We start from the raw sequence: 24,898 nt of genomic DNA, 5'->3' as shown, positions 1-24,898 counted from the left end.
GACAGACTCTAGGTCTATACACCTCATTACAAATAGCTCAATTTCGTTTCTTTTTATGGCTGAGTAATATTCCATTGTATATATGTGCCACATCTTCTTTATCCATTCATCTGTCGATGGACACTTAGGTTGTTTCCATCTCTGGGCTATTGTAAATAGAGCTGCAATGAACATTTTGGTACATGACTCTTTTTGAATTATGGTTTTCTAAGGGTATATGCCCAGTAGTGGGATTGCTGGGTCATATGGTAGTTCTATTTGTAGTTTTTTAAGGAACCTCCCTACTGTTCTCCATAATGGCAGTACCAATTCACATTCCCACCAGCAGTGCAAGAGTGTTCCCTTTTCTACCCTCTCCAGCATTTATTGTTTCTAGATTTTTTGATGATGGCCATTCTGACTGGTGTAAGATGATATCTCATTGTAGTTTTGATTTGCATTTCTCTAGTGATTAATGATGTTGAGCATTCTTTCATGTGTTTGCTGGCAATCTGTATATCTTCTTTGGAGAAATGTCTGTTCAGGTCTTCTGCCCATTTTGGCTTGGGTTGTTTGTTTTTTTGTTATTGAGCTGCATGAGCTGCTTATAAATTTTTGGATTAATCCTTTGTCAGTTGCTTCATTTGCAAATATTTTCTCCCATTCTGAGGGTTGTCTTTTGGTCTTGTTTATGGTTTCCTTTGCTGTGCAAAAGCTTTGAAGTTTCATTAGGTCCCATTTGTTTATTTTTGTTTTTATTTCCATTTCTCTAGGAGGTGGGTCAAAAATGATCTTGCTGTGATTTATGTCATAGAGTGTTCTGCCTATGTTTTCCTCTAAGAGTTTCATAGTTTCTGGCCTTACATTTAGGTCTTTAATCCATTTTGAGCTTATTTTTGTGTGTGGTGTTAGGGAGTGATCTAATCTCATACTTTTACATGTACCTGTCCAGCTTCCCCATCACCACTTATTGAAGAGGCTGTCCTTTCTCCACTGTACATTCCTGCCTCCTCTATCAAAGATAAGGTGACCATATGTGCGTCGGTTTATCTCTGGGCTTTCTATCCTGTTCCATTGATCTATATTTCTGATTTTGTGCCAGTACCATACTGTCTTGATTACTGTAGCTTTGTAGTATAGTCTGAAGTCAGGGAGCCTGATTCCTCCAGCTCTGTTTTTCGTTCTCAAGATTGCTTTGGCTATTCGGGTTCTTTTGTGTTTCCATACAAATTGTGAAATTTTTTGTTCTAGTTCTGTGAAAAATGCCATTGGTAGTTTGATAGGGATTGCATTGAATCCGTAAATTGCTTTGGGTAGTAGAGTCATTTTCACAATGTTGATTCTTCCAATCCAAGAACATGGTATATCTCTCCATCTGTTTGTATCCTCTTTAATTTCTTTCATCAGTGTCTTATAGTTTTCTGCATACATGTCTTTTGTCTCCTTAGGTAGGTTTATTCCTAGGTATTTTATTCTTTTTGTTGCAATGGTAAATGGGAGTGTTTTCTTGATTTCACTTTCAGATTTTTCATCATTAGTGTATAGGAATGCCAGAGATTTCTGTGCATTAATTTTGTATCCTGCTACTTTACCAAACTCATTGATTAGCTCTAGTAGTTTTCTGATAGCATCTTTAGGATTCTCTATGTATAGTATCATGTCATCTGCAAACAGTGACAGCTTTACTTCTTTTCTGATTTGGATTCCTTTTATTTCCTTTTCTTCTCTGATTTCTGTGGCTAAAACTTCCAAAACTATGTTGAATAAGAGTGGTGAGAGTGGGCAACCTTGTCTTGTTCCTGATCTTAGTAGAAATGGTTTCAGTTTTTCACCATTGAGGACGATGTTGGCTGTGGGTTTGTCGTATATGGCCTTTATTATGTTGAGGAGAGTTCCCTCTATGCCTACTTTCTGCAGGGTTTTTATCATTAATCGGTGTTGAATTTTGTCGAAAGCTTTCTCTGCATCTATTGAGATGATCATATGGTTTTTCTCCTTCGATTTGTTAATATGGTTTATCACATTGATTGATTTGCATATATTGAAGAATCCTTGCATTCCTGGAATAAACCCCACTTGATCATGGTGTATGATCCTTTTAATGTGCTGTTGGATTCTGTTTGCTAGTATTTTGTTGAGGATTTTTGCATCTATGTTCATCAGTGATATTGGCCTGTAGTTTTCTTTCTTTGTGACATCCTTGTCTGGTTTTGGTATCAAGGTGATGGTGGCCTCGTAGAATGAGCTTGGGAGTCTTCCTCCCTCTGCTATATTTTGGAAGAGTTAGAGAAGGATAGGTGTTAGCTCTTCCCTAAATGTTTGATAGAATTTGCCTGTGAAGCCGTCTGGTCCTGGGCTTTTGTTTGTTGGAAGATTTTTAATCACAGTTTCAATTTCAGTGCTTGTGATTGGTCTGTTCATATTTTCTATTTCTTCCTGATTCAGTCTTGGCAGGTTGTGCATTTCTAAGAATTTGTCCATTTCTTCCAGGCTGTCCATTTTATTGGCATAGAGTTGCTTGTAGTAATCTCTCATGATCTTTTGTATTTCTGCAGTGTCAGTTGTTACTTCTCCTTTTTCATTTCTAATTCTGTTGATTTGAGTCTTCTCCCTTTTTTTCTTGATGAGTCTGGCTAATAGTTTATCAATTTTGTTTATCTTCTCAACGAACTAGCTTTTAGTTTTATTGATCTTTGCTATTGTTTCCTTCATTGCTTTTTCATTTATTTCTGATCTGATTTTTATGATTTCTTTCCTTCTGCTAACTTTGGGGTTTTTTTTGTTCTTCTTTCTCTAATTGCTTTAGGTACAAGGTTAGGTTGTTTATTCGAGATGTTTCCTGTTTCTTAAGGTAGGATTGTATTGCTATAAACTTCCCTCTTAGAACTGCTTTTGCTGCATCCCATAGGTTTTGGGTCGTCGTGTCTCCATTGTCATTTGTTTCTTGGTATTTTTTTATTTCCTCTTTGATTTCTTCAGTGACCACTTCGTTATTAAGTAGTGTATTGTTTAGCCTCCATGTGTTTGTATTTTTTACAGCTCTTTTCCTGTTATTGATATCTACTCTCATAGTGTTGTGGTCAGAAAAGATACTTGATACAATTTCCATTTTCTTAAATTTACCAAGGCTTGATTTGTGACACAAGATATGATCTATCCTGGAGAATGTTCCATGAGCATTTGAGAAGAATGTGTATTCTGTTGTTTTTGGATGGAATGTCCTATAAATATCAATTAAGTCCATCTTGTTTAATGTATCATTTAAAGCTTGTGTTTCCTTATTTATTTTCATTTTGGATGATCTGTCCATTGGTGAAAGTGGGGTGTTAAAGTCCCCTACTATGAATGTGTTACTGTCAATTTCCCTTTTATGGCTGTTAGTATTTGCCTTATGTATTGAGGTGCTCCTATGTTGGGTGCATAAATATTTACAATTGTTATATCTTCTTCTTGGATCGATCCCTTGATCATTAGGTAGTGTCCTTCTTTGTCTCTTCTAATAGTCTTTATTTTAAAGTCTATTTTGTCTGATATGAGAATTGCTACTCTAGCTTTCTTTTGGTTTCCATTTTCATGGAATATCTTTTTCCATCCCCTTACTTTCAGTCTGTATGTGTCTCTAGGTGTGAAGTGGGTCTCTTGTAGACAGCATGTATATGGGTCTTGTTTTTGTTTCCGTTCAGCCAATCTGTGTCTTTTGGTGGGAGCATTTAGTCCATGTACATTTAAAGTAGTTATCGATATGTATGTTCCTTTTCCCATTTTCTTAATTGTTTTGGGTTCGTTATTGTAGGTCTTTTCCTTCTCTTGTGTTTCTTGCCTAGAGAAGTTCCTTTAGCATTTGTTGTAAAGCTGGTTTGGTGGTGCTGAACTCTCTCAGCTTTTGCTTGTCTGTAAAGGTTTTAATTTCTCCATCAAATCTGAAGGAGATCCTTGCTGGGTAGAGTAATCTTGGTTGCAGGTTTTTCTCCTTCATCACTTTAAATATGTCTTGCCAGTCCCTTCTGGCTTGCAGAGTTTCTGCTGAAAGATCAGTTGTTAACCTCATGGGGATTCCCTGTGTTATTTGTTGTTTTTCCCTTGCTGCTTTTAATATGTTTTCTTTGTATTTAATTTTTGACAGTTTGATTAATATGTGTCTTGGCGTATTTCTCCTTGGATTTATCCTGTATGGGACTCTCTGTGCTTCCTGGACTTGATTAACTATTTCCTTTCCCATATTAGGGAAGTTTTCAACTATAATCTCTTCAAATATTTTCTCAGTCCCTTTCTTTTTCTCTTCTTCTTCTAGAACCCCTATAATTCAAATGTTGGTGCGTTTAATGTTGTCCCAGAGGTCTCTGAGACTGTCCTCAGTTTTTTTCATTCTTTTTTCTTTATTCTACTCTGCAGTAGTTATTTCCACTATTTTATCTTCCAGGTCACTTATCCATTCTTCTGCCTCAGTTATTCTGCTATTGATCCCATCTAGAGTATTTTAATTTCATTTATTGTGTTGTTCATCGTTGTTTGTTTTATCTTTAGTTCTTCTAGGTCCTTGTTGAATGTTTCTTGCATTTTGTCTATTCTTTTACAAAGATTTTGGATCATCTTTACTATCATTATTCTGAATTCTTTTTCAGGTAGACTGCCTATTTCCTCTTCATTTGTTAGGCCTGTTGGGTTTTTATCTTGCTCCTTCATCTGCTGTGTGTTTTTCTGTCTTCTCATTTTGCTTATCTTACTGTGTTTGGGGTCTCCTTTTTGCAGGCTGCAGGTTCGTAGTTCCCACTGTTTTTGGTGTCTGTCCCCAGTGGCTAAGGTTGGTTCAGTGGGTTGTGTAGGCTTCCTGGTGGAGGGGACTAGTGCCTGTGTTCTGGTGGATAAGGCTGGATCTTGTCTTTCTGGTGGGCAGGTCCACGTCTGGTGGTGTGTTTTGGGGTGTCTGTGGACTTATTATGATTTTAGGCAGCCTCTCTGCTAATGCGTGGGGTTGTGTTCCTGTCTTGCTAGTTGTTTGGCATAGGGTGTCCAGCACTGTAGCTTTCTGGTCGTTGAGTGAAGCTGGGTGCTGGTGTTGAGATGGAGGTCTCTGGGAGATTTTCACTGTTTGATATTATGTGGAGCTGGGAGGTCTCTTGTGGACCAGTGTCCTGAAGTTGGCTCTCCCACCTCAGAGGCACAGCACTGACTCCTGGCTGCAGCACCAAGAGCCTTTCATCCACACGGCTCAGAATAAAAGGGAGAAAAAGTAGAAAGAAAGAATTAGTAAAAGTAGAAAGAAAGAAAGAAAAAAGGAAGGAAGGAAAGAAAGGGAGGGAGGAAGGAAGGAAGGAGGGAAGGAAGGGAAAAAAGAAAGAAAGAAGATAAAGTAAAATAAAATAAAGTAAGATAAAATATAATAAAGTTATTAAAATAAAAAATAATTATTAAGAAAAAAAATTTTTAAAAACGGACGGATAGAACCCTAGGACAAATGGTAGACGCAAAGCTATACAGACAAAATCTCACACAGAAGCATACACATACACACTCACAAAAAGAGGAAAAGGGGAAAAAAATCATAAATCTTGCTCTGAAAGTCCACCTCCCCAATTTGGGATGATTCGTTGTCTATTCATGTATTCCACAGTTGCAGGGTACATCAGGTTGATTGTGGAGCTTTAATCCGCTGCTTCTGAGGCTGCTGGGAGAGATTTCCGTTTCTCTTCTTTGTTCTCACAGCTCCCAGGGGCTCAGCTTTCGATTTGGCCCCGCCTTTGCATGTAGGTCACCGGAGGGCATCTATTCTTCGCTCAGACAGGACGGGGTTAAAGGAGCCGCTGATTCAGGGGCTCTGGCTCACTCAGGCGGGGGGGAGGGAGGGGTGCGGATGAGGGGCGAGCCTGTGGTGGCAGAGGCCAACGTGACGTTGCAGCAGCCTGAGGCGCGCCGTGCGTTCTCCCGGGGAAGTTGTCCCTGGATCCCGAGACCCTGGCAGTGGCGGGCTGCACAGGCTTATGGGAGGGGGGTGTGGATAGTGCCCTGTGCTCGCACACAGGCTTCTTGGTGGCGGCAGGAGCAGCCTTAGCGTCTCCCACTCATCTCTGGGGTCCGCGCTTTTAGCCGCGGCTCGCGCCCGTCTCTGGAGCTCCTTTAAGCAGCGCTCTGAATCCCCTCTCCTCGTGCACCAGGAAACGAGGGAAGAAAAGGTCTCTTGCCTCTTCAGCAGCTCCAGACTTTTCCCGAGACTCCCTCCCGGCCAGCCGTGGCACACTAGTCCCCTGCAGGCTGTGTTCACGCAGCCAACCCCAGTCCTTTCCCTGCGCTCCGACCGAAGCCTGAGCCTCAGCTCCCAGCCCCGCCCGCCCCGGCGGGTGAGCAGACAAGCCTCTCAGGCTGGTGAGTGCTGGTCGGCACCGATCCTCTGTGCGGGAATCTCTCCGCTTTGCCCTCCGCACCCCTGTTGCTGTGCTCTCCTCCGCGGCTCCGAAGCTCCCCCCTCCGCCACCCGCAGTCTCTGCCCGCAAAGGGGCTTCCTAGTGTGTGGAAACCTTTCCTCCTTTACAGCTCCCTCCCACTGGTGCAGGGCCCGTCCCTATCCTTTTGTCTCTGTTTATTCTTTTTTCTTTTGCCCTACCCAGGTACGTGGGGACCTTCTTGCCTTTTGGGAGGTCTGAGGTCTTCTGCCAACGTTCAGTAGGTGTCCTGTAGGAGTTGTTCCACGTGTAGATGTATTTCTGGTGTATTTGTGGGGAGGAAGGTGATCTCTGCATCTTGCTCTTCCGCCATCATCCCCTCGTCCAAATTTCATTCTTTTTAATGGCTGAGTAATATTCCATCTTAAATATGTACCACATCTTTATCCATTCATCTGTTGATGGACATTTAGGTTGCTTCCATGTCTTGGCTATTGTAAACAGCACTGCAATGAACATTGGGGTGCATGTATCTTTTTGAACCATGGTTTGCTCAGGATATATGCCCTGGAGTAGGATTGCTGGATCATCTAGGAGCTCTATTTTTAGTTTTTTAAGGAACCTCCCTACTGTTCTCCATAGTGGCTGTATCAATTTACATTCCCACCAACAGTGTAAGAGGGTTCCCTTTGCTCTACACCCTCTCCAGCATTTATTGTCTGTAGACTTTTTGATGATGGCCATTCTGACTGGTGTGAGGTGATATCTCATTGTAGTTTTGATTTGCATTTCTCTAATAATTAGTAATGTTGAGCATCTTTTCATGTGCCTCTTGGCCATCTGTATATCTTCTTTGAAGAAATGTCTGTTTAGGTCTTCTGCCCATTTTTTGATTGGGTTGTTTGTTTTTTTGATATTGAGCCACGTGAGCTGTTTGTAAAATTTTGGAGATTAATCCCTTGTTGGTCACATCATTTGCAAATATTTTCTCCCACTCTGTGGGTTGTCTTCTCATTCTGTTTATGGTTTCCTTTGCTATACAAAAGTTTTTGAGTTTAATTAGGTCCCATTTGTTTATTTTTGTTTTTATTTCCATCACTCTAGGAGAAGGATCAAAAAAGATCTTGCTGTGATTTATGTCAAAGTGTGTTCTGCCTATCCAGTCTTACATTTAGGTCTTTAATCCATTTTGAGTTTATTTTTGTTTATGCTGTTAGAGGATGTTATAATTTCATTTTTTTTACATGTAGCTGTCCAGTTTTCCCAGCACCGTTTACTGAAGAGACTGTCTTTTCTCCTTATAGTCTTGCCTCCTGTGTCATAGATTAATTGACCATAGGTGTGTGTATTTCTTTTTGGACTTTTTATCCTGTTCCATTTATCTGTATTTCTGTTTTGTGCCAGTACCATACTGTTTTGATGACTATGACTTTGTAGTATAGTCTGAAGTCAGGGAACCTGATTCCTCCAGCTCTGTTTTTCTTTCTCAAGATTGCTTTGGCTGTATAGGGCCTTTTGTGTCTCCATACAAATTTAAAATTTTCTTGTTCTAGTTCTGTGAAAAATGCCATTGGTAATTTGATAGGGATTGCATTGAATCTGTAGATTGCCTTGGGTAGTATAGTCATTTTGGCAATATTGATGCTTGCAATCCAAGAACATGATATATCTTTCCATCTGTTTGTGTCATCTTCGATTTCTTTCATCAGCATCATAGTTTTTGGAGTAGTTGCCTCCTTAGGTAGGTTTATTTCTAGATACTTTACTCTTTTTGATGTGATGGTAAATGGGATTGTTTCTCTTTCTGATCTTTTATTGTTAGTGTATAGAAATGCAACAGATTTCTGTGTATTAATTTTGTATCCTGCAACTTTACCGAATTCATTGATGAGTTCTAGTAGTTTTCTGGTAGCATCTTTAGGATTTTCTATGTATAGTGTCATGTCATCTGCAAACAGTGACAGTTTTACTTCTTCTTTGCCAATCTGGATTCCTTTTCTTTCTTTTTCGTCTCTGATTGCCATGGCCAGGACTTCTAAAACTATGTTGAATAAAAGTGGTGAGAGTGGACATCCTTGTCTTGTTCCTGATCTTATAGGAAATGCTTTCAGCTTTCCCCCATTGAAGTATTATGCTAGCTGTAGCGTATATGACCTTTATTATGTTGAGGTAGGTTCCCTCTACATCCACTTTCTGGAGAGTTTTTATCATAAATCAGTGTTGAATTTTGTCAAAAGATTTTTCTGCATCTATTGAGATGATCATATGGTTTTTATGCTTCAGTTTGTTGACATAGTGTATCACTGATTTGTAGATATTGAAAAATCCTTGCATCCATGGGATAAATGCCACTTGATCATGGTGTATGATCCTTTTGATGTGTTGTTGGATTCAGTTTGCTAGTATTTTGTTGAGGATTTTTGAGTCTACATTCATCAGTGATATTGGTCTGTAATTTTCTTTTTTTTGTTGTTGTATCTTTGTCTGGTTTTGGTATCAGGGTGATGGTGGCCTCACAGAACAAGTTTGGAAGTGTTCCTTCCTCTGCAATTTTTTGGAAGAGTTTCAGAAGGATAGGTGTTAACTCTTCTTCAGTGTTTGATAGAATTGGCCTGTGAAGCCATCTGGTCCTGGATTTTTGTTTGTTGAAAGTTTTCTAATCACAGTTTCAATTTCAGTACCTGTGATTAGTCTGTTCATATTTTCTGCTTCTCCTGATTCAGTCTTGGGAGATTGTACCTTACTAAGAATTTGTCCATTTCTTCTATTAAATACATTTTATCCAACAATTTTAGAGAGAAGGTAGGTCAAAATAACTCAGCCTGCCATATATCTGGAAATGGATGGTCCACCTCCCAACTTCGGTTAGTTCTAGAATGTCTCTATTATTATGGCTAATAACATTTACTTTCTGTTTTGTAGCCATAATTCCCACAATTTTGTTACCCTTAGGTCTACATTGAAGGGATTTAGTGCTTAATCTCCTTGCCACTGAGCCATTCTTTTCCTGGCTGGCTGAAGTTCATTCTATTGGACTTCCAGAATTCCTTCCAGAAGAGCTCTTAGGAGGTATATTCCCTGAATTTTGTATGTTCAAAGACACTTGGCTGTTGCTTTATTTTTTCAATGACAGTTTAGGCATAAAATTCATGGATCACACTTTCTTTCCCTGAAACTCTTAGATGCATGCTTCCTCTGTCTGCTCTGAAGAAATCAGAAGCTGGCTTCTTTCTTTTTTCCTTGTAAGTGACATGACTCTGTATCCTATTAATTATGTCTTAATTCTGATGAGTCTGATTCATTTCACCCAGGGAAACAGTGTACACTTGCAATCCATAGGCTTGACTCTTTCAGAAAAGTTTTTACAAAATAAATCTGGGTATCTCTTCTCTCTTTACTATTTGTTCAGATCCCGTAAGTGACACCATTTATGTATATGTTGTATCACCTTTGTCTGTGGTCTTTGTCATTTACCATTGAACTTCTCCTCATTTCCCTCAAGCTGGTCCCCACAGCACTGACTGTGTTCAGTACCATCTTGGTCCTTGGTTTGCATTGTTGCTTTATTTTTTCCTTTCCCTTTTCACTTGGCTTTTGCCAGCTTCTTTTTCATGTCCTTATGTGTACATTTTTGCCAGTGGCTTCTTAGTTTACATTTTATTTATCATGGTTCCTTCCTTCCTTCTTTCAGTAGTTTTGATTAATGTATCTAAATTCCTCTTTAAACAAAGCAAGGTCTTCCTGGAAAAAACAACCAGTTGCAGGACAGTTGGGGGAAAGGCCAGGTCAGAACTCAGGGCCACCTCCAAATTGGCCACCTCATGGGGGGCCATGGGACAGAGGGCTTTGAGGGATAGTGGTGGTTTGGCCTCCCCTGATTTCAGCAGAGACCCTGCCAGGTCCCCTCCCCTGCTCCAGGTGTGCACAGATGGTTGGGCTCATCTGCTGCTCCTTCAGCCCTGACACACATACATCATCTGCTCACTCTGTACTCTTATCCCCGGCAGGCAAGGTGGATGTCTCCCCCTCTGCATTTCACCAGGTTGGCCACGTAGGTGTCCCTTCCGTGGTCTCTCCTCAGCCCAGCCTGCTGGACACTTTGCATCCTTTTCTCATATATTCATGTGGGGCTATACATTTTTCTCAGAGGTGGGGTTTTGCTCCTTCTTGTGCATTTTCTTTACTGTTTTCAGGTGGTTTTAGAAAGAAGGGACCAGGGACATCTTCCAGCTAGGTGTAAAAGTGCTCTTTAAAGGACCTCTGCTTTTTCTGAATAAAGAGTAAAAAGAAGTTGAGGCATTTCCCAGAGAATCAGTTGTCCTTGGTGTTATCGTGAAGTGTGTATTTCTACAGGGCCAGGGATGGGCCAGATGGTGAGTAGTGTTTATGCTGCCCCCCGGCCCTGTACGGGCTCACCAGGGATCTCTGTGGCATCTCTGGCGTTTTCCTGTGATAATACCCAGTCTTCCTGGGGAGATCCCTCTGGACAAGCAGGACGCGCTTATTCTTGCTGATCATGCAGAAGGAGATAACAGCTGAGAATTCTCTGTGATGGTCAAAGGAAGGGGCTATATTTGGATCTAAAAATTTGTTCTCATCCCTCTAAACAATTTGAAATATGTGGCTTTTGCTGAAACATGAGCAGAAGATGGAGAAATGAGACAACTCTATTTAATAACAGATCTCGATTTTTCTCCGGTACCTAGAAGTTGAGAAGGCAGAGAAATGGGGGTCTGAACTCATTTCCTTGTTTAAAATGAAAATCAGTCTAAAGAAATGTTTATTGAGTGTGAGCAACTTGGCCTGGAGTCATTCCTCAGCTCCATTTCCATGGCTCTTTGTGGCCAGGCTGGATCGGACGTCATTGGGAAAGCCCAGGTTCAGGTTTTGCAAAGGCAGCTTGAAAAGCAGTGCCTAAAAGGGAGTGTGGAAGTCCCACCCCTTTCTGCAAGGTCAAGGCACATGCAGCTGGTGCTTCTGTGCAAATGTTTCATGGGCTCCATGCCTGGTCCCTGAGGAAGGAGGATACATCATCTTTGACTAACCCCGCTGTTCCATGATGCCAGTTTGTCCCAGTTGGGCCCGGTGGGAAGCTGGCATCTTACCTAGGCAGCTACCTGTTTCATGTTTCCATCAAAACCATCATGTCATGGGCATGGCAGGAGGGAGGGGGCTTGGTGCCTCTGCTGAGCCCAGGTTTGAATCAGAACTTTCAATCAGTATCTCCACTGTTTGGGCTTTTATCACTATGGTGACCATATAATTTGTCCTCTAAACCAGGGCACATGAGAAAGTCTATGATTAATAAATTAAACACAGCCGTAAATTGGGAATGTCCCAGGCAAAACCAGAATGAATGGCCCACCTATCTCCTAAGGTTCCGTGATAAATCCAAATATATTGTGATACACTGTAACATACATCTCACTTTTTCTCCAGTAGTGTAATAAAAACCTGACATTATCTTTACTACCAAGACTAGATATTTATTCATACTTAGCGGCAAAGCTAGTATCATTCAGTAATGAATTCTTTAATCCTCAGATGTGGGTGCGTGCATTCATCTTTACATCCACGTATTAGCGTGCTCATTATTTTCTACCACCTTATAGGAAATGGAGCTTGGTTTAGTGCCATGGTTTATCACCCAGTGTTTGTTGGGAGGATTATGGTGCTTTTAGATGGTTGAATTCACTCCTTCGATAATAGTAGTTGTGAAGCAGTAGCAGCTAACACGTATTGGTCGCTGTGTGCCAGGCTCTATGCTAAGAGATTAACAGGTAATCTCTCCCTGAACCCTCACATCATCTCCTCTCTACAACTTAAAGAAGTTAAATAACTTGTGTGCTCTCAGAGCTTGTAAGCACAGAGCCTGGTTGGGTATACAAACAGCCTGACTTCGGTGCTTGTGCTCATTGTATGGTCTGTATTTCCAGTGAACGTTGTGTTCTATTTTACATTCAACAGGCTGTTAATATTTCCCTTAATGAGAGCTGATGTAGAAATGGCACTTGTAAGTCTGTTCCTTGTTCGGTGGCTCCTTCCTATCCCAGTTTCCCCATTGTTTCAAGCTGCTGTATTTTCCATACAGCTGTGGTTGACAGACTCCTGTGGTAGCTTCCTTTGCTTTATAAAGCTATGTTAAATTGTGACTACATTGTCGCCTTCTTTTAACTGAGCTCCGATTGCTGCGGAGATATAATTTTAGTGGGATGATTACTATGAGAAATTCAACTCGTATGTGTTTAAATCATCTTGAGTATTCTGGATGTATGGAATACTGAGTTCCATGACAGTGTATGAGGTCATCTGTTTATTAGGATGTCCTGTCTTCCTTGAGTTTCTAGCACCATTTCCTACAGACTTTCTGTATATGTGTGAGTGCTTCTATGCTCCAAGGACCAGCGCAGGTGGTGCCTTGATGCCTCTGTTCACCCTGGGCCCAAAAGAGAGTGTTATCAACACTCACTGACTTTCCAACCTGGCTCCAGTGAGCCCCACTCTCACAGTAGCCAAGGAAGGGACCCCAGGAACACAAGTGCCTTTTTTTTTTTTGCGGTTGGGGCGGGGGGGGGGGGGGGGTTGTGCCGGGTCTTAGTTGCGGCAGGTGTGCTCCTTAGTCACGCATGAAAGCTCTTAGTTGCAGCATGCATGTGGGATCTAGTTCCCCGACCAGGGATCGAACCCGGGCCCTCTGCATTGGGAGTGTGGAGTCTTAACCACTGCGTCACCAGGGAAGTCCCACAAGTGACTTTTAATCATTGTTATCTATATTCTGGGAGCTTCCCATACATTACTTTAGTCCTTGTAACAGTGCTATGAGATGGGTCTTGTTTTCTCTCACTTTACAGACAGAGAGGTTGAGGTTCAGAGAAGTCAAGTGACTTGCACGAGTCCCAGAGTATTGGTATTTGTACAAAACCCAGAGCAGATACTCCAAGTTCATGCTCTGCCCACCTTCTGCCAACTCCCTCACTGGCCTCTGGTCAATACAGCACCGCCCCCATCAGCTTCCTTACAGAACAATATCTGTCCCTCAAACCATTGTGTCTTGGGTTTTCCTTCTGGGTGTCATTTTCCAAGCCAGTTTGTGACTCTCTGAATGAATTATTAGAAAATATTTTGGTAGCAGAACCTTTGTGTATTTCATGGAGGGATGTTACTGACCCCATACTGATGGGTGAAGGATGGTCACCTTCATTGTCTGGTTCGCCCACAGCTGAACAAGTTCTGTTACAGGATTCTGGCAAATTTGAGGCAATGAATGTGTTCTTTGAAAAGGTTTTCACCATCTTCTCATGTTAGGCCTTTATAAATTGAAAAGAAGCCTAAAAGCACAGGAAAGTTTACATCCCCTGGGTAACACTGGCCCAGAAGCACCAGCATCAACTATACTTCCAAGGCCTGGGAACAGCATGGCAGCTGAAGACCCGTATTTGAGTGACTGTAACTAAATGATGCTATGGTTAAATCTTTAACACAGGTCACCCACCCTCACACACACACACGCACACACGCACACACACACACACACACACGCACCACCACCACACCTGTGCAGTTAGATGATCGTATTCAGAAAGTTTACAGTAAATGAAACTTGGGCTGTGTCGCAACTTAACCACGCTGCTCTCTCTATCCCACTCTCCAGGGGACTCTAACAGCTCCTGAGGTCAGTGTCTTGTCCGAGTTCATGGAGCTGGTGATCAGACATAATCTTGTGGTTTATTGCAGGGAACTCGTAAGCCAAACCCTCCTCAGAAGCCTCTGCCTGCAGATCCTTTAAGCAGGACAACCCGGCTTGCCAGGACCCCGGGACAGCAGGAGTCTGGGCTCCGCCGGGCGCCCATCAGGTTGGTGTGATGCACCCATGTCCCTCTTTTTCTCCCCAAAACTATGTGGGCGCAGCTGCACCGAGCCATGCTTCTCAAGCCACAGGAGGACATGGGGGTGGCGCTGGCGGCTGTGCGTCCTGCGCTCCCCACCCCTGGGAACAATATAAAACAGACGTGAGGGCGAATCTAAAGAATAAGCAGGAAGCAGCTGGGAGCTATAATTGTAGGCAGCACATGTCACTCTTAGCAATGATCCCAGCCTACCCGTGAGATCAACTCAAGATCAAGTAGAACAGATCCCTCAGAGCCGTGCCTGTTGATCTGGGCTGCGTCATGTCCCCCAAGGGAGAGAAAGCCAGCAAGTGGTGCGATATTATGAAAGCTGGACACCTACCCCTGGGATCCCAAGACACGAGGTGAGGTTGGAGGGTCATGGATGAAATAAGGGGAATGTAAGAAGTCAGGCTAAAGAAGCTGCTGGGCAGGGGTAACTGGGAGCTTCCCCCTCAGCCGGCACAAGGAATCACCTTTGAAGCCTCAGCTGCAGCTGTGGTCATGTCCTACGCCCTCCCCGAGGGGTTGAGGGCACAGCCCTGAATCTGGGCTTGGGCAGCAAGGCTCAACCCAGTGGTGTGCTGGAGCCAACCCACACTGCTTTGCAAGAACTATTAAATTTCTAGGAATTTTGCAAGCTAGGTGTTAAGCCTAGCCATTCTTCAAAATTATATAAGCTGGCAGTGCTACCAGTTACACTGAAAACAAAGGTAAGAAATTACACTGAAAACAAAGGTAAGAAATGCTCAAAGTGCCTCACCTCCGTTTTTTTTTTTTTTTTTTTTTTTTTTTTTACTATATTTTACAGCAATCCACATTTTTTTAACATCTTTATTGGCGTATAATTGCTTTACAATGGTGAGTTAGTTTCTGCTGTATCACAAAGTAAATCAGCTATACGTATACATATATCCCCATATCTCCTCCCTCTTGTGTCTCCCTCCCACCCTCCCTATCCCATCCCTCTAGGGAGACCAAGCTGATCTCCCTGTGCTATGCGGCTGCTTCCCACTAGCTATCTATTTTACATTTGGTAGTGTATATATGTCCATGCCACTCTCTCACTTTGTCCCAGCTTACCCTTCCCCCTCCCCGTGTCCTCAAGTCCATTCTCTACATCTGTGTCTTTATTCCTATCCTGCCCCTAGGTTTTTCAGAACCATTTTATTTTTTTAGATTCCATATATATATGTGTTAGCCATACAGTATTTGTTTTTCTCTTTCTGACTTCACTCTGTAGGACAGACGCTAGGTCCATCCACCTCACTACAAATAACTCAATTTCGTTTCTTTTTATGGCTGAGTAATATTCCATTGTATATATGTGCCACATCTTCTTTATCCATTCATCTGTCGATGGGCACTTACTTAGGTTGCTTCCACGTCCTGGCTATTGCAAATTGTGCTGCAATGAACACTGTGGTACATGACTCTTTTTTGAATTATGGTTTTCTCAGGGTGTATGCCCAGTAGTGGGATTGCTGGGTCATATGGTAGTTCTCGCAACCCACATTCTTGAGATTACTGTATCTGTCATTCCTGTGTGATGAAAATGCCATGGTGGCCACTGCACATCTCTTCCATGTTCAGTCACGTCATGTTGGGAGCGTGAGTATTTATACCATGGAAATCAGCAAATGCTATGGTTAAATCTTTACCTTCCCCCCAGTGGTGGGTAGTTAAACATTTACCAGCACACAGATGGGTTAAACCCTCTGCCAAAACATCTACCCCCTGAGCAGGCAGCTTGCTTTGTGAGCTGCAAAGAACCAAAGGTAGGTGTTGGCCAGGCCCTGGGTTCAGTAATTCAGCATCTCTGAAGGGAAATGCTACACGCTCATGATTTCATTACAGCTCTTAGGAAAAATGTTTGGCCCACGAAAGAGATAGCTGCCTAATATAGCTCAGATAAAGCCGGTCAAAGGGTCAGGACAGTGGTTTAATTCCCGACTACACAAGTACAGAAAAACTCCAGAGCATCCTAATTATTTCACTGTGGTTTGTCCACTGAGCTTGCAGTTACTTTTCTTGTTCAAAAGGAAAAAAACACCACTTTACATGGACATGAAGAGGGGAAGGGCCTCTCTTTTTATTTTATTGAAGTATAGTTGATTTAGTGTTAATTTCTGCTTACAGCAAAATGATTCAGTTATACATATATTCTTTTTCATATCCTTTCCATTGTGGTTTATCATAGGATGTTGAATATAGTTCCCTGTGCTATACAGTAGGACCTTGTTGTTTATCCATTCTACATATAATAGGTTGCATCTGCTAACCCCAAACTCCCACTTCTCTCCCCCACCCTCCCTCCCCCTTGGAAACCACACGTCTGTTCTCTAGGTCTGTGAGTCTTTTTGTTGAGTAGATAAGTTCATTTGTGTCATATTTTAGACACCACACGAGTGATATCAGATGATATTTGTCTTTGGCTTACTTCGCTTAGTATGATAATCTGTAGGTCCATCCATGTGGCTGCAAATGGCATTAGTTCATACTTTTTTTTTTACGGCTGAGTAGTATTCCATTGTGTATATACCACATCTTCTTTATCCATTTCTATGTTGACGGACGTGGAGGTTTGCTTCCATGTCTGGGCTGTTGTGAATAGTGCTGTAGTGAACACTGGGGTGCATGTATCTTTTCGAATTATGGTTTTCTCCAGATAGATATATGCCCAGGAGTGGGACTGCAGGATCATACGGCAACTCTGTTTTTAGTTTTTTAACATAGTGGCTGCACCAGTTTACACTCCTACCAGCAGTGCAGGAGGGTTCCCTTTTCTCCACACCCTCTCCAGCATTTATTGTTTGTAGAGTTTTTTGGTGATGGCCATTCTGACTCGTGTGAGGTAATACCTCATTGTAGTTTTGATTTACATTTCTCCGATAATTAGTGATGTTGAGTATCTTGTCATGTGCTTTTTGGCCATCTGTGTGTCGTCTTTGGAGAAATGTCTGTTTAGATCCTCTGGGGAAGGCTCTCTTTTTAAAGGACCTCAAGCAGCGGCCAGTTGCTGACATCAGTGCAAGCTGGCTTTGGTCTCCTCCTGGAAGGAGAACCCTCTGTATGTTCATTTCCGAGGGATCCCACATGCCCAGCTTTGCTCTGGAGCTGCACTAATACAGTAGCCGCTGGGCACACTGTGGCTGGTGGAAGATAAGATATGCTGGCAATGCAAATACACGCTGGATTTTTTTTTTTTTGGCCATACCTCGCGGCATGCGGGATCTTAGTTCCCCAACCAGGGATCGACCCCGTGCCCACTGTAGTGGAAGCACAGAGTCTTAAATAACTGGACAACCAGGAAGTTCCCCACAGTGGATTTTGAAGAGTCAGTACCCCAACATGTCAACTATATCATTAGTAATTCTGTATGTTGGTGACACATTGAAATACTATTACTCTGGATAGAGTGGGTTAAGTGAAACATAACTAAAGTTAGTTTTATCTATTTTTACTTAAGACTGTTACAAAATTTAAAGCTACACGTGAGGCTCACCTCTGTGGCTTGCACCATTTTTCTGTTGAATGGCACTCTTCTCCTGTGGACGGACGGGAGCAGTAGCTTTGGAAAGGGTCCTAAACGGCTGAAGATGCTGCAGCCCTCAGCGAGGTCCCTTCTGGGATCTGCAATTCCTGCTGAAAGCAAGAGGGGTCTCCAGCCCCCAGGGCAGGGGGTGGGGTCCGATCCTGGAAGCGCGTCACAGTGCAAGAAAAGGCATCGCCAACCCGGGTGTCTGTGTCTGCAGAAATCGCTGGCAGGGCCTCTAACTATAGTTTTGTTTCCTACTCTCTGGTTGCTCTTCCTGCAGACCTGCTTCCAAACAGCCCCATCAAGTGCCCAGAGCCACCCACATCGCCTATGCAAAGTGAGAAGCAAGCCAACAGCGTTGTTCAACAGTGAAGACAGAAGTTTGCACTATCCATCTCTCAACTCCAGTTGGAGTTACTTTTTGTACCAACTTTTAGAATTTTTTTAATGTTTCAAACACCATGATTTGAAGAACTTAGAGCTACTGCCGTCGGTGCTGTGCTGTGCTATGGTGCTGTGTATACTTTTACTTGCTCAGGTACTTGTAAATTATTAATTTATGCAGAATGCTTGCTACAGCGCAGTGCGCTGTAGTGGGCGTTTTTTTTGTGTGTTTTTTTTAAAACCATCACTGAGTTTTCCATGGAAGGAAGGCTTTTTGTGCTTTGAATAGTTTAGTGAACTTGAAATATCGTGCTTTATGGGATTCTGGACAGGATGTTTACTTTTTGAAGGAGGCTGTATTGGACAGCAACTCCCCAGCTACCCATGGCTGTGGTTATGGTACCAGACACAGCTCAAGAGACCCCAGGTAGAGCCTCGAGTGATTTTCTGGAACCCCTGCTCTCAGGCCAGAGCCTGGCTTCTGGTCCAGCCTATGCTTGGCTTGCGGGGATAACCTGGGCCCTGTCACAGCTGATAGGTTGGCCCACCAGGGTTATTATCCCTTGAAGCTCTAGGGTAACAGGGAAGGACCTGGCTTCTGGCCAGGAAGCTTTGGAGAGAACCTGGGTTGCGGAAAGGAATTTTAAGGTGTGGCCGCACCAGTATAGAGACTGGAACACAAGGCCAGCCAGAAACCTGACCTTGAGCTCACCAGCCCTGAGAGCATTTGGAGAGCAGGCAGAGAAGTTTGCTTTATAGAAACACCAAGAACTTCTTTCCCTGGCTGCCCTTTAAGGAGTGCTGGCGTCAGCACCTTGTTTAGATTGGGAAAGGTGGTGCTTCTACAAGACAGCTACTGCCCAGGCACTGCAAACCTCCATCTCCCTGTACTGTTTGGAGCTACACAAATTACCACCTTGTGTTCTTGACTATAATACAATGACTCTGTGTTCCGACAGATCGATGAGGCTTTCCGTGGAGCACAACTATTTTCAGATGTGAACCAGTAACCAGATCTAGTGAATCAATTCTGTAGATAAAACTCTTCTTTTACCGCAAGGTTCAACTTATTAAAAATTAGGCAGAATCCCTAGGCTTGCAAAAACTGCAACCAAATGGAATGCTCTGCTCATCGGGACAGGTTAGGGTCTGCCATCCTTGTTAGTATATGTTGAACGAAGAACCCTAAGTTACTATTCAGTTCTCTTTGGGGCATCTTATTTTCCCAGCTTGGCTGAGGAGATCTTTAAAAGATGTTTTTGGCACAGAGTCGGAATCTATTTCTTAAGCTCTTACAACTTACCTGTTGAGCGTCACAGAAATGGGATAAGGAAATCAAAGTCCTGATCAATATTCACGAAGTGCAGTCTTGGGCAGCAGCCTTTCACTCTTCAGATGTCTGACTGGGGAGCCATTTCCAAAAGGAGATCTTGAAGATGCTTGTATCTAAGGGCATGAAAATTACAAAATGACTCAGACAAGGTAAAGTGCTATTATGCCTCTGTCTGCCTTCTAGTGGGGTCACGTGTGACTGGTTTTCACATTAGAAGGCAACCGACAGCAGTTCCATAATCCACTCTGTTTTATGAGAGGGACTTCATCTGGGGTCATTTCAATGGTTTTTCTACGCCTTGAAGCAGAAAGACGAAACGTACCAAGAATCTTGGTTTGCCTTCCAGAAACAAGAGTGCATTTAACTTTCCCCGTGTTCCCACTGTATCCAGGCAACACAGTATTCACGATCGTGGATAAACTCAATAAAATCCATGTCACACACACACAAAAGGGAACTCGGCTCTAATACATTCCAACTCTTATAGCATGCAACTGTTCATTATACATTTATTAATTTCTTAAAACTATAAAGCCATGTTAGAAACTATTACTGCTGAGGAGTACATACAGAATTACTATAACTGGTATTATATTTGGTAACTATACTAAGGCCAAAACATATGCTGTTGAAAAGTTTACAGAATTTTTATGGTGCATCATGTGGGTATTGTCTTCGTAGATGCCCAAATCCTTGCATCTGGCATTGTAGCCCCTTCTGCTAGTGCAAGGAAGAGGATGTGAACTTTTTTTGTCTGTCCTTAATTATAATTCCTATGCTTCTATTTCAGAGAACCAGGAATAGTTTGATATTAAAGGAGATTAATGCTGTGATCTTACATTTCATCATCAATGGCCGCTTAGGGGCCATGGCTGATGACACATTCTTCTCTCTCCACACTACTAAGTGCTTCTCCAGAGCCACGCAATTTATTTCTGGAAAAGAACATAGTTAAACCTAATATCCCCTTACAATACACAGATAATATTATTAGAGGAACAATACTTCCAAATGCAATATTTATCAAATGAAGCATATTAAACAATAACTTTCATTTTAATATAACTTAGGAAAGTAACTAATAACCAGGTTGTTTCGGGGGGGGGGGGGAGCTATTCCTCCCCCTTTTTATATCCTCATAGATGATAGAAACAAAAGTTAATGCTTATATTTCAATGGCAGTCTATTTTTAATATTTTTTTAATTGTATAGGCATGAATAATAGAGTTGACGGGGGCTTAGAAGGCCCTCGCTGAGAAAGTCAGCATGCCTCGACACAGAGCAGGCCCTAAGGGTAGTCACTTTCCTTCCTCCATCTCCTGAGAGTTGTAGGTTACATGACCCCACTTTACTGGGAAGTAGATGGCTAATCTTCCAGGCATCCTACTGAAAAATTTATCGCCTGAAATTTTGTGTAACAGTTTGTTTTCCTGACACATGGAATCAGATGTGTAGCAACCAAGAGAAACAATACATAACATTTTCCATTGTCAAAATACGCATATAGAGAGCACGCTTCCCAGTGTGGATTTTTCCAGCTTACACATGTGGGATGACATCACAAAAAACCACAAGAGCAGCAAATTAAACTACATGAGAATAAATACTCCTGACCAGTCTCAAAGGGGACATTTTTATGCCTTCTTAACTTTATTAGGAATGCTCAGCCTGAAACCGGAGTCCATTGTTCCGGCAAATCAGTACAACACATCCGTGTAACCCCTGAGAGAAGAGCAGCTCCAGCTCTGCCCTGGGGCAGACCGTGCTTAGGAGCCTGTGATCTCCGTGGTGCTAAACAGAGCCTGGTGCTGGCCCGGCGGGAATTCTCAAGCATCTCCCTGCCATCTCTCCACTGCTGTTTACAAAGCACTCTGAGCCATTGAGACCCCGACACCCAAGAGGGCACGATGCCCGGGCAGCAGCCTGACCCTTCGCAGGCTTTCAGCAGGAGGCTTATTTCGCTTAAAACGTGGGCTCTCGAGGGCGCCCCAGGTGTTCCCTAGCGGGAAGCCTAGGGCTGACTCGGGCTGGAGATCCTTCCTCACTGTTATCAAACTGACCCCAACCAGACACAAGTAACCCAGATAAACGTTACACCCGGAAGTCTGCCGGTGCCGATGCTGACCCCCGGGGGTGACTCAGGCTGTGCGTCCCCCGCACGATGGCTGGCTGCCAGCTGCCATCTCTTCTCCTTCCCACAACTCACGAGCAGGCCATGAACGCATCTGGACACAGGCAGCCTAGGCTAATACGTCTCTTGGTCACTTCTTATCACCCAGACACAAGTTCCTTCCCCAGGCCCAACCCAGCACCGAGGCCTCTCCCGTCTCTGACAGATCTCGGCGTTTTTAGCTACTTCAGGTCAGCCAAAGTGGTAGCTGCCCCACAAGTCCACCCATCGGACACCCAAAGCCCAGCCTCCTCCAGCACCGCAGCTTGGAGCAGCGCTGCCAGCTCCCCCACCAGCCTGGAATCCAGCAGCGTCCTTCCCCCAGGAGGGACGCTAAAGACTTCTATCTATTAGAAGGGGGAGTTGGCCATAGAAAATCAGTTCACCTCCAATTACAAAATTCTCTCGACTCACTCTACAGTTCCCACTGACATCTCTTTCTTTTAAACCTATTTGAAAACTCTGATAGTCATACCAGTAACAACAAGCTAAGGAAGATTCGTGAGCCCCAGGCTGAGAACCATTTCTGTGCAGTGATGCTTCCAGAAGCCACTTACCTGCACATGAATAAACCGTTTCCCTGCCTGTCTTAAAGAAAAGCCCCCCTTTACTTTTGGGACAGCAGTGGTGGCTTAGAATCCAGCCATTAAGAAGAGCCTGTTCTATATGAGAAAAATTAGGAGAAGAAACACTGCATATAAAATTGTCATAATATTCAATAGTGGATTGTGACAGCCATAAGATTTAACACACAGTTAAAGGAATCCTCAATGTGATTTGGCCCTTCCAGGTTCAGTCCTCTGTAACCAACCCTGATGTTTCCATATCATCTCCAAAACACATGTCCTGTATTCTCCCTGTGATTCTCCTTCCATAAGATAATTTTTTAGTTCTCAATTTAGCACACTGTAAATCCAGAATAAAAGGATAAATCTCATGTGATCATTTTAGTTTTACAAAGAAGTGGAATGATGTCTATGTTCATGGCCTATATAAGCAAGTACTTAAGTAGGAAGGACAGTGATAGAAAAAATATATCAAACTAGAAAGAGAAAACCCTCGAAGAGTCCAAGCAGGACAAGTAGCATCAGAGCTCACTGCGCTCTTGTACCGTCTATCAGGTCAAGCGGGGAGGTTTTAAGGGAGGTGCATTGTCTGAATGTGTGTGGCACATAAGTATAACTCTGTAAAACTTGGCTACAGGCTATGCAGCACAGTACAAAGTTACAGCTACTAAACCAGTACATTCATTTTTATAGGGCTTCATCCATTTATCATGCTTTGGTTTGCTAATTTTTTTCACATACCTTTTTATGTTACAGTCTGTTACCTTTGTACACATTTCTCATATTGGGGGTCTACAGGTAACACAACCTGCTTTTCCATAGAAAAAAGTCAATGTTACGCATATTATATCCAATAAATGGTATACAGGTTAATATAAAGACGTGTCTCATTCATGACTGAGCATGTTACCAAAATGGGGGAGGGGGAACGCTCATGTAGAAAAATGTATCTATATTCTCATTCATTTATAGATGCATAAGAAACTAAGAAGGATGGTGAGCTGGAGGGTTGGGGGATGCATGCTGCAGTCCACATGAGCCAGTCAGGTGATGGGACAAGGATGGAAGAAGTTGCCTTTATGCCTTTTCACACACACTGTGGGGCGGGGGTGGGGTGGTGGGGAACCTAATACTTTTTTGAATGATGTGATACATAAAAACTCACCTTATTTATAGAAGAGAGAAACTCAAAAAGAAAGCAAGCAGGATTAGAAACATTTACATCAGGCATATCCAGAATAAAAATCTAATTGCAATGGGAATGCATTACAAATTTTTTTTTAACTAGCATCCAATTTCATAAAGAACTGCAGTGAATACCGAGAAAAATAGATTTACAGAATGGTAACAAGTGTCCTTATTCTTACCACCCTCTACCCATGACAAACCAAGCAGGCAAAAAATAAGTACATAGAAGACCTCATAGTTAATAACGTAGCTCAGTTGATTTTATATATATATATATATATATATATATATATATATATATATATATATAAAATGCACTAAAAGTAGAAAAACAATCTATGCCCTAGAAATGCAATGACTCTTGAGTCAAAGCTGAATAGCAGATTATCTAGCAAATGGCAAATGAAACCACTTGTGATAACACACTACAGCCATGTTTCTCAGACTCCTTGAATTAGAAGCACTCACCTGGGATGCTGTGACAGTCCATTGCTCGTGCCCTTTCCCGCGAGATTCCAATCCAGAGGGAATGCCAATTCAGACATAAAAAGTATAAATTACTTGGGAAAAATGAAGCTAATAAAAGCATGGGTTGCTTCCTTGGGAAAATTAAAAACACAAGATAAACCACCATCTAATCTTATTAAGGAAAAAGATTAAAAAGCAAACACACATAGCACCTGAGCGTATAGAACTCAGCAGCCACTGTAACCCAATGCGATCACCTCAGGAATATAAGGATGGTTCGATATTTAAAAATCGAGTAGTCCAAGTCAGCAAATTAATAGCTTGTAGGGAAATAGGCCATATTATGATAACCAGAGATGCTACAAAAGACATTTGATAAAATTCAATATCCATTCCTGAATTTTAAAAAGTCCGAATATAGATAGATAGGTAGAAAGGTAGGTAGATAGATAAAAATTTAAAGTCTGAATAAAATAAGACTGGAAACCAAAGGACTTGAGAGGTGCTTCAGTGGAAAATTAAATTCACAGATACAAGCTAGGACCTTACAAGCAGTCATTTTTGGCTAAGTTACACTGAGATGACAAGCCACTCTTAAATTTCAGTGACTTAGGACATGAAAGGGCTATTTCTCACTCACATGTCATGTCCATTCTGGGTGAGCGCTCGTGTCTCAGGACCCTGGGCTGATGGACCGGCCACCATCCGAATCACGGCTGTCTTGTGGCAGAGGCAAGAGGGACCTGGGGATTCTTAAAGCTTCCTCTCGGAGGGACAGGAGCCACTTCCACTCACGTTTCATTGACCAAAGTCAGCCCCGTTATATGGCCAAAGTTGACCTCCACAAGAAGGGGTGTGCCCTCTTCCCATAGGTCATGAATAGTATATACAACAGACCAAGGAATGAAGTTGAGGTGAATGTCAGCATTGATCATGGTGGGGGGGAAAGGAGCCTTGGAACGTCGTGACGATGCTCTGATTTTTAGAGAGTTGTTTTTTTTTTTTTTTT

General features: G+C 42.5%; 1 protein-coding gene and 1 long non-coding RNA gene across 5 annotated transcripts in view; one reads left to right on the top strand and one right to left on the bottom strand.

Moving 5' to 3' along the window:
* Positions 1-18,186, top strand: part of ADAM12 (ADAM metallopeptidase domain 12) — a 387,388-nt gene extending 369,202 nt beyond the window's left edge. The window contains exons 22-23 of the mRNA XM_004265717.3: positions 14,091-14,209; positions 18,061-18,186. Coding sequence (XP_004265765.1) covers positions 14,091-14,209; positions 18,061-18,121 — 180 coding nt within the window. The 3' untranslated portion in view covers positions 18,122-18,186. The remainder of the gene's footprint in view (positions 1-14,090; positions 14,210-18,060) is intronic.
* LOC117199893 (uncharacterized) lies at positions 16,480-24,897 on the bottom strand. Of its 4 annotated transcripts, XR_007471211.1 has the most exons (5): positions 24,530-24,897; positions 23,890-23,921; positions 20,337-20,432; positions 17,748-19,610; positions 16,480-17,394 (listed from the first exon to the last, which is right to left on the bottom strand). It is a non-coding gene; the product is annotated as an uncharacterized LOC117199893 (long non-coding RNA). The 4 variants fall into 4 exon arrangements; XR_004481253.2 differs by having other exon boundaries at positions 23,890-24,897; XR_007471212.1 differs by having other exon boundaries at positions 17,748-19,603; positions 23,890-24,897.
* Position 24,898: the final 1 nt, after the last annotated feature.

Source organism: Orcinus orca, chromosome 14 (genome assembly GCF_937001465.1).
Source record: "Orcinus orca chromosome 14, mOrcOrc1.1, whole genome shotgun sequence".
NCBI classification, from domain to species: domain Eukaryota; kingdom Metazoa; phylum Chordata; class Mammalia; order Artiodactyla; family Delphinidae; genus Orcinus; species Orcinus orca.
This window is presented reverse-complemented; position numbering and strand designations above follow the sequence as displayed.